At 34.2% G+C, this 11,013-nt stretch overlaps 1 protein-coding gene and 1 long non-coding RNA gene across 2 annotated transcripts in view; one reads left to right on the forward strand and one right to left on the reverse strand.

The window, feature by feature from the left end:
• LOC111037951 overlaps window positions 1-11,013 on the reverse strand; it is a 30,619-nt gene that overhangs the window by 17,288 nt on the left and 2,318 nt on the right. Inside the window, exons 2-3 of the mRNA XM_022320827.1 lie at window positions 8,517-8,776; window positions 3,304-3,437 (exon numbers count right to left, since the gene is read on the reverse strand). Of these exons, the coding sequence (XP_022176519.1) occupies window positions 3,304-3,437; window positions 8,517-8,709 (327 nt within the window). The 5' untranslated portion in view covers window positions 8,710-8,776. The remainder of the gene's footprint in view (window positions 1-3,303; window positions 3,438-8,516; window positions 8,777-11,013) is intronic.
• LOC111037958 overlaps window positions 1-11,013 on the forward strand; it is a 41,166-nt gene that overhangs the window by 11,605 nt on the left and 18,548 nt on the right. The gene's annotated exons all lie outside the window — the stretch shown is intronic.

Genomic DNA, 11,013 nt, shown 5'->3' on the forward strand with positions numbered 1-11,013 from the left:
ACCGATTATCTAATCTTTTTGGTTGTTTTCTGGTTTTTTTTATAACTGGTGATTACTGATTAGTTTAATAGTTTGTTTTGTAAATTATACCCATCAACGATCTAGCGATTGATAATTACATTTAATGTTATTAGACGTAGGTAATAGTTCTCAAAATATTAAAAGAATTTGGTAGTTTTTACTTTAACATCTAGGCGCCCTGGTACTTTTTTTATTTTATGAATAGCTAAAAACTGTCAAATCAATGGTGAAATATTTTTTATAAAAAAAATGAATTTTTTTATTGAATGTTGCATTTTAATTAATTAAAATGATTTGATTAAAATTAAGTTTTAACAAACTGCATAATTCATAAATAATTTGTACATTCCCTACCCATGTAAGAGAAAACATGTCACAAAATATACTTTATCAACAGCCAAAAAGTGAAAAACAAATTAAAAAATGAAAATTTGCCCTTCCCTCGACAAATTCCCTCACACGCCCTTGGTTGTAGTACATATTTTATATCGTATAGCAAAGTATTAAATAATAGATCAACATTCAACGCCTGAACAAATAAAACGTTAACTAGGTCAACCTATATAGGTATATAGGTAGGTACTAAAATTAGGTTCTAACGTACCTTTACATCTCAAACCCGTCCGTTGGACGAGTAAATAAAATGATGTACGTGAAAAACAAATATTATAATGTATACCTATATAGATCGTTCATGACCTGCAGTAGATATGTCCAAATCCGACGATCATATTCCTTGTATAACTTTTAAACCAGAGATGGCCAAACCACGGCCCGCCTTGGAAAGTTTTGCGGCTCGCGAGATTTATTAAACATTTACAAAAAAAATGTATTTTTGTGCCATTAGAATATTCTGGAATGCCCGCACAAAGCGGAATAAGTCTCATTATTGTATTATTTGTATATTTCTATTTTATAATAAAAAAAATATGTGGCCCACGGGATCGTATAATCTACTCCCAAAGTGGCCCGCAAGACCATTGGGTTGGCTACGCCTGCTGTAAACAATACTGGTCGTATATCCAGGGGCGTATTTAAGGTTGTAAAACAGGGGAGGGGGGCTAAACCCCTATGAAAATTACAAAGTTCTTACTTTTAGTTATTACCTATACTAACAAAAAAAGGATATACAATTTTTTTTTTAAACATACACTATTTTACTTAGTATTTTGTCATTAATTTTAAAATATTGCCATACAAATGACATTTTACAATTTTAATTTTCTCGACTTTTGCAAACTCATCAAGAATTTTTTCTATATTTAAGTTCTTTAGTAAATCCTTTTCAACGTTTAGTATTGCCAAATCATCAAAACGATTTTGCTCCATTGAAGAACTCAGCCAGGTATATAGGTTAGATTATACCAGGTTAGGTCAAACAGGGGGCCACTAGATTAAACACTATACCCATACCTATGTATACAATATGATAAATGTATTATTCAAAATTGGCTTTTTATTTCAATTGCCGTAGTTAGTAAATAGGTAGGTACTAATTACATAAATTAAACTCTTATAAAATATAACGCGGGCAGTTTACGGCGCGACGTGTATAGCAATTATATTGGCGTAGATAATAATATTTTTATTTCGTAGATAACGAATGGCACTTTAAAATAATATTTTAATATTATATGGTTAACTGTGACTGTATTAATAATTTATACTGAATCATTGACACATTTCTGTATTTTAGGTGATTTACCCCGACATTTGTCATTGTGCGTCCGTAAATCTCAAACCGTTGTTGCTCTGCAAGTGCCCAAATATATTTGCGCACTCACACACACACACACACACACACACACAACACCGGCCACAGTGCAATAGTTTTGGGATGACATGATTTACACACGCATACACGCGTTTTACGATTCCGACCTGTTTGTATACAACGAGCGGATATACGTTGCTGAGAAAGAACTGCGGCGAGTATTCTCCACAGACAATGAAAGTTACGCCGCAAAAAGAATTCTCATGAATAATTTATTGTATGTATAAACCAGAGCATAAAAACCCGAAACCCTTGTGCGTGGAAAACTTTATGCTACTTACATTTAAACATTTTATATTTGTCCTTTTTCGTTTCTATATTACAGTTATACGCCGCACGATAATGTTTTAAACATGACAAGACAATTAGCATTAAACAATTTACCGAGAGAGAGAGAGAGAGAGAGAGAGAGAGAGAGAGAGAGAAAAGCTCAAATTATGTGGGGCTTGGTGGTGCTATATTTTATTTCTAGATGCAAATGTATACTATCTTTTATTTGATATATATTATGTAGTATACATTATATACATACCGCATTCTGTACCTACTGTCTATTTTAAAGGGTAGGTACCTAAATTATAGTTCTGCGAACTTTTCGATAGGTCAACGTGTGTTTGAAAACATCTAAGCAGTAGGTAAGATCTTGTGAGATAATAATACGATATCCACAATAGTAATGTATCAAATATTAAAATAATATACACACGACATAGTCGCACAGATATAGATGGTATATTTTAACGGAGTGTACGAAATTAACCGATAATGATTGTACCTTATAACTGTCTCTTTTCAATAATAACTACAAAATATATTTCTGTATAGTATATATAAAAAAAAAATTAAATGATGAATTTATTTATGGATTTATTTACAAGATAATAAAAGATATTCTTATGACTTAGAAACATTAAAACACATAATCTATTTTCAAATACCCAATGTTTTTTTTCTTTTTTAAATGTCTCTTAAACATTAGACGTGCATTTGAAATATCAAACAACAATAATAAAATAAAAATCGCCTAGAATCGTGATATTTTATAACACCGTGACAGACGTAATAGTTTAAAAGTAAAATTTGAAAAAATGTTTTCTCGAGTCGAGAATTCGCACGCGTAATACTAATATTATACAGAGTCTACGATCATTATATTATAAACCAAATATAACGTTTTTTTTTCTTTAAATAACTATAAAACGAATACTTCAGTTGACGTTTCTTACGAATGAATACAGAGCTAAATTTTTACACGAAAAAAATGATTCCTGCGGTGTCCTTATTATTATTATTATTGTATAATATTGAGCCTCGTGAAAACTACTCGAAACGCGTTATAATTTAAAGAGGGAAAAAATGTTCAATGAATGAGTAAAAAGGACCACGTCATGAAGTAGTTTTTCGAATAATGTATACATAGATCCGCGTACTCGTATAATATAATAATGACGATAATAATATGCGGTAGTATAATGTATAGGTATTATTATATTGAATAATAAACTCACTTCCACAAAGTCTCCGTGTTCTTGTCCGCTCGCAGTGAAACTCAAGTGACACAGGAATGGTCTTTCCTTTTGCAGTTTCTTCACAGTCAGCCTATACGATTTTCCCACTTCGCCGTAATAAGTCCTATTGCACGCTGTAATATAATATAGACAGTGAACGTTAGAATCCATTAACATTTTTTACATAATCTGAGCGCACAAAGTGTACACTTATACACATATATCGGGCGATTACTCCGACGTAAGGCACTCCGAACAATTTTAAAGTTTAGATAATTGGAGTGGCACAGATAGCTAGGTTTTCAAGCGCAATGTTTGGTCCACGCTAATCCGCCCGTCTAAACTTTAAATACTTTAAACTCATTAACTATATTATGCTCGTTTGAAATAAGACTTTTTGTGTATCGACTTCGAAAAATATTCTGCAGCTTTGGAGTGTGAAATTAAAAACGTGTGTAACGAAAGAGTAGAAAACTTTAAAAACTTAAATGATAACGATTAAAAATAGTGAAAATAATATATTTTGTTGGTTTTTTAAATTATGTGAACAAATGTTTTGAAAAACCTCAGCGAAATGGGTATTTTACGTGAGGATACTCGCCCGGTATAGGTGCTTTTAATAATAATTAGCGGGTACAGAGTAAATAATTTATGTACTGCAGAGTAGGTAATTTTTTTCCAACCCTAGGGATTTGTTTTTTTAGTTTATTTTTGTATTTAAATAACTGAGTAATTTTTAGATAAAGTCAACAAAAAAAAAACTCGAATTAGTGTTATCGTACAATTTATATAAATTAAGTAATAATGATAAAAGTTTATAGTTGAGTGTGATTTTTTTTTTGGTTTTATACTTTTTGAATGATAAATATTATTCTTGATTTAATGATTATTGAAGAATATTCTCCCGAACATGATGATGTTTAAAAATCAAATATTAAATTAATATAGACTATAATATAGTCTATAGTTATTATTATTTAGAAGTACCTATTTAGAGATTCATGACGTAGCCATTAAAATGCCACATTGCCACTTGTGAATTGTATTATTATTATGCTTAAAATCCCTCTAAATAATAAAACATCGTTTCACAATAAATTCGATAAATATATTTAAACGTTCAAAAAAAGTAAAGCTCCAGAATATTAAATTAAAAATAAGGATGCTATTTAAAAAATATACATTATAATACCTATGTAAACTAACACTCGAATATCAAAAACTGTGCATAATTTGATTTTTTTCGCTAACATTAACATGTTATTATGATGTAGTGCGATAAGTGTACTTTGAATTAAATGAAACAATTTTCAAAAATTGACTGAAAAAACGAGTGCTTTGCGTTAAAAAATAAAAAAAACTACTTTGTACATACATGTGTAGAATATTATTTTTTTTATCGCAATTATTGTACAATATGCATGTTATAGTACCAATTAGGCGAGACAAACAAAAAAATAAACATTAATTATATTGTCAGGAGTCAGGACTACTAAAGAAAATCTGATTCCAACCGACGTATATATTTGTTGCGTTGGAAAGAATAAGAACTAAACAGAAAAGAGAGGGTCGGAGGCACGATGAGTGAGTTGGAATGCTGGATGCGTTATATTGTATATACATATGCGGAATGTGTGTATTTTAATGACTTTGTGGGCGAAGGGGGTAGGAGTCAACAGCGACTAATTAGGATGAGAGGCGCCAGTCACATGCACACACACACACACACACACACACACACACACACACACACACACACACATATACCCTTATTATTATTTATATATAATATACTGGCGCGTACTTTTCTGCGTTTTTTTTCTACGTATATGACATATAAATGTGTGTTGTGTGTTTGTGTTGTACATTGTACTTATTGCAGGAGGGATATAAGGGATGAATGGGTGCGGGGGCGACGGAGTGCGTGGACGCAGGAAATAAGATTGATGGGTGTTAACTTTACACTCAGGCACTCAGCCACAAAGCCTTCGCAGTAATCTGGAGAGCACTTTTTATCAACGAAAAAAAACTCCAATCCGCGTTTTATTCTTTTTGGTCGGTTAAAAGTTCGTTCCCCCGGCCTCCCCTCCCCGAAAAAAAAATACTCCTCCCGCCGGCGGACGGATTTTCAAATATTAATACGACGCGTGTCAGACCCGTCGTACACGAATTAAGAATTGAAGCAGTCGTCTCTGCAGAGGGTTGTGCTGACGTCTATAATATAACTTATACTCTGGTTTATACATAATATAATGTTTATCTGTGCGACGCGTACTCGTCCACACGTAATGTATTTTATATTTCATCAATGTACTCGTGTACCTAAATGGTATACGCCGTAAAACCGTTTTGTTCACACATGTTAAGAAGAGTTCACAGGTTTCACGTGAAAACGTACATCTTTTCATCAACACTATCGGTATATATATTATTATTTAATCGCTACCGATAGTATTGTACGTAGCTGGGTATAAAGGTATGTTGTACGTCTATAATATTATGTTACCTTAAATGAAGGAAATGTCGACAATATGGGTAGGTAATGACTAGACCAGACGACGTGGGTAATGCCGGGTGACACCGCGGTCCAGCCGTTGTTGCAGGTAATCGGTCTATATTTCCGTAATTGGCGGATAAGTTTAGACAATGACATACATCGGATATCCCCAAGGTGATCAATGATGATCAGTTTATCGATCATATTGTTAGTTATTACTTTTATGGTTAAAATATCGATTTTTGGGTTGAGGGAGGGGGTATGTTCATGCGAGAATCATTACAAAAATCATTTTTGTAAACAAATAACGGATAAAGATAATGTAGTTTCAATATAGAACAGTCGTAGGAATTAATGCACGCTAAACATTTATTTTTTTTTCGAAAATATCATTAGGAAAGGGGATACGTCTGCGTTCAGAATCATTTGCAATTTGACTTTCGAAAATAATATGTTTTTATAGTATTAGCAATACAACTAATAAGTAAACAATTTTAATAACTCAATATAATATGTATATTGTAAACGCATGTTTTTGTAGATTTAAGTATTCTTTAGTGATTTAAATAATATTTTAATAAATCTAGTAAATAAAATATTATTATTATTACTACCCACTTTGACTATTACAATTAGTAATTTGATGTATTGTCGTCTTGGCAGTGTCTGTCGTCTGAGCATTATCTATAACCGAATTAGCAAAAAATTGACCATTGTCAATAATGACTGTCATTACTGAAAACGACACTGATTGCCGACATTGACGGGGTGACATATTGTTATAAAATAATATAATATATGCAGGCGATTAAATATTTACATTAATTAAGAATATACAGAATTCAGGCGAATCGAAATTTCTAACCACAAGTGAACTATATCGAGGCGTCGTGGAGCTTAAATAGATTTTAATTTATTGGGAAACATTTTTTTTTCAGTTGGGATTGCTACGCTTTTAAAAACCATACACTACTTTATAATATATAACGTTGTATAAATGAGTGTGCACTGCAGTTGTAGGACCCGAGAATAATAACGACGCAACTTCGTTTGCCTTTCCAGCGACGCGTTTACCTACATAATTGTTCATGGGTGGGTTGCGATGATGATCGTACAATTACGTCCGTATTGTCCGCGAACGTGCAAATTATAAATAAAGGTATGTACCTCTCTACCTATACAATATATTCGTCGGGAATAAATTTATTTATAGTGGAAAACCGATGACGACATAATATTATGGTGTGTACCGACTACGAGCTTTTTTATTTTTCATTCGATAACTATACGTCGAGCCGTCGGCACGATCGTTGTGTATACGCGTATTAAAAAAAAATGATAATACTTACATATATATCTACTCGGAGGGTAAATTTGAGAGTCTATATAGAAAACCGCATATTTTTATAGCCTGCTCCTCAGAAAGCGGCACGTACGCATTCGTTTCGTCGAGCATTGCGTTTATACACCGTACGTGCGGCCGAGTGGCCTCCCGTTCATACATATTATTATTATTATATTATACGTTACGCCCTACCTATACTTAGTTTGCTTTTTTGAAGGAGGGTCGAATTTCATGGATCTGAAGTCTTCCGTGTCCCGTGTAGAAGTGCGAGTATTATACAGAGCGACACTCGTTGCAATAAAGGGGGCGAGTGTACAATAAATGTATGAGCATCAGATTCGCTTATATCGACTATTCTTACTTAATATTATAAGCAATAGTTATTTTATCAATCATAATTGAATTCCAAATTTTTTATTAAATGGTAAGACACGAAAAAATGTGAGAAATAACTGTAGTCGTACGTATGTATGGATTCTGAACACTCGTCGCACCTCGATACCATATGTACCTATTACCTATAGTATAATATATTTCACGATCTATATAGTTACATATGACCATACAATGTAATATGTATCTCCTTGATCCTTCTACTTCCTCATAATCCTATATGCGCTTTGATCGGTCCGATGAGAATATTGTATAATATGGAATATAATATATAGAGTAGTATACTGTATTACACGTTATTGTTTGCGAAGATAATATGATAATTAATCATTTTTAATTGTTATTGTACGTTTCGGTCTTTCGGACCAGCTCCCTTTCTCTATACTTTACCCCCAATTAGAACGTCTCAATGTGTGCTGTAGTTTGTTTAGCTTTTTGGCATTTATACATAATTATATGTGTGTGCGCCCTCCGGCTAGTGAACTCTCTCGTTAATTTGGGTTCGTCGTCATCGTCGTTGTCATATCCGATATGTGTATTACACGTAATACGTATGTCTGTCCTTATGAAAAGTCAAACAGTGGGAACTTATAGAAGGCCTACAGCTGCATACGGAGAGGTAACTACAAGGGAGTGAAGTCAAATAAAAATACAGTTCTTATACACATAACTGTAATAATATTATTATTTTGGCGAAGGCCATAAGTATTAAAAACGTAAAATACATAGATTAATTTTAAATTCGCATTTGTAGGTATACCCCGTCCTCCAGTTCATCTAGGCATCCGTTAAACGATTAAAAAAAAAAAAAAAACAGTAGTCCAAAAACTTAAAAACATTTCAATACAACATAGATTCGGAACTTGATAGAAAAATAGTAACTGTCAAGCTAAGTGCCAAGATGAACCGGACGGGTTACATAACTCGTCTGCAATATATTATATTATAACGATGAGTGTTATCGCGTATAATACATACCAGTGCAGGACGGCGGTTCGTCCGACCTGTCGGGACAGTCGTACTTTCCGTCACAGTACTCGTCCAACTGAACACACCCGCCGGTCGACTTGCACATGAATTCGGATATGCGGCAGGACAGCGCCGGCCTGACGACAGTCCAGCTGATCAATATCGCGGCCGTCAGCACAGCCACCGAGCGATTCTTCGTCATATCTGTTGCTGTTGTATGCGCTGACAGTGACGGCGGTGACGAAGATGCGGTGATATGCTAAAAGTATCTGCAAAAAAAAAAGTCAAGTGAGTACGGACAGACTCGAAAGGTGGCTGTCAATTGCAGCTGTACATAGATACAGTGCCGCGCTAACTTTCATTGGCACCTCAGAGCAATAATATTTAGCACCCCCACACATATTTAAACATTTTCCTGCCACCGGCGCCATTATATTTATGTAAGGATAAATGGGACTTTTGCACTGGGCCTACTCAAAAGTGGGGAATACCGACTTCAGGCGACAGGGATAAAAATTATAGATATAAACCTTTTTACCATACTTTGGGAAAATAAAAAATATTTTAATTTTACTTTACTATTAGTTTCTATTAAAGATGTAATGAGGTTTCCCCGAAAATTTAGCAACATTTTTCGTTAGCATTAAATAACATAGAGTAGGACAATTTGGGGCCCAAAATTGTAAATTCTTCTGGGCCTATGAATCAGTAAATCAGGTCCTGCCTGCCACCTCTTAGAAACGTCTCCGTATGTGTAGAGGAGCGGTATTGAAAACATTAATTTGTCCGAGGATAACTTTATAAGGGACATCAGTGGTGCAGGATGCTGGATATAGTTAAGTAGGGTGGAAAAATTAACGTTTGCGCCTACATAGGTAAACGCGCTCGATGAGGGTCGGAATGTGTAGGCATAAATGTGTAATATATAGGTAGGTGGAAGTACTACAGATATAAAATATATATCCTGAAAGTTCTCGCCACCCTGATCAATGACATTTTTTCCGACTACTGTTTTTGAAAAATGATTACAGCGTCATATTGCATCGGTTATAGACACGCTTTTAAAAAGATTAGTTCTTAACGGGTGATGGGTATATTTTGGTTAAATTTATTTACAGCTGCAACGCGCAGTCAATCGATTATTACACTCATATTCGGCCTCATTTTGTCAAAAGTCTACACAAACAAATATCAAACGAAAATATTGCAGAAACTTTCCGAAAACCTTTATCATTTTATACAAAAATTAAATAAATATTAAATGAAAAACGTTAGTTTTTATTTCAACCGTTGCATGCGCGCGATCCTTGCAACCTATATATACATTATAATATTATACAGGTGTCAAAAACGCGTTTGTCATCGTGACAAAAGGCAATCATTATTATTATTATTATTGTTGTATATAGTTGTCGTCGTCGTCGTTTTCCTTGACATTGTATGGTAGTAGAGTACAATACCGCTGCGGGAAATTCTGCACCGGGAAACTCACGGTTTCACTCCGGGGCCACTTTTCCTCGCCATGCCAACAGCGACGTACACGCTCAACAGCAGTACGCCAAGCGTAAATATTTAATACAATATTTCACAAGACTATATAGTGTATATTTATCTTGCGTTCGCGTATGTAATAATAATTTTAATAATAACGTTTAATATCATACGTATTATAATTATTGCTATGATGATATACAGGGGGGCGGTGGATTCACCGCGAAGGCTCATTGCTCACCCCCGTTTTTACGGTATTCAACGATGAATTTATTCAAAATATGATTTTTGAAATTTTATAGCTGCTTGTACCTAGGCACTCGAGGACCATGGTCTAAGATGATAAGATTTTTGTTTAATTTTAAAAGTGTCTCTGTAACAAGTTTTTTTTTCCAGTGAGGTTCCCACGTTTTTATAGTAAATTGTTATAATCAGATGCAAAATATGTCGAAGTAGGTACACCTATATCTAAATAATTGAAATTCTCACTAGGTAGTAGAGTTTTTGAGCTATTTAACATTGTGTAACGTGATTTGTGTTCCGAGGTCAATAACGGGCCCACGATGGCTATCACAGGACTTTGTTGATTCGAATGTATTTTATAGTAGGTAACGAATATCAATAATTAATCCATCGACATTCTATAAAATGTTGCGAAAACCGTCCGAGAAAACTGCTCGAATGGTATAAAAATCTAAACAATTGATCCTATCTAATGTGGGGGGGGGGAAGGGTCGCACTGCAAATGAATTATCCATACACGAAAACTCGGAAAATCAGAATTCAAATAAATCCTTCGCTCGAGTGTTGAGAGCGTGCTCGGTCAACCGTCCTGTATGCACATTCATGAATGTCACGAGGGTGACTGTATAGCAAATGCGCGCACTTACATCGTTTATTATTCGTACCTAACATATATTATATGTAATAAACGCTCGTCGGACAATGCGGCGCCCTGCAGAGTCACACTGTGTATATAATTTATAGGAATGCGGTGCGGTCGGTGGTCGGTCGC

This window comes from Myzus persicae, unplaced genomic scaffold (genome assembly GCF_001856785.1).
Source record: "Myzus persicae strain clone G006 unplaced genomic scaffold, MPER_G0061.0, whole genome shotgun sequence".
Taxonomy (NCBI): Eukaryota; Metazoa; Arthropoda; class Insecta; order Hemiptera; family Aphididae; genus Myzus; species Myzus persicae.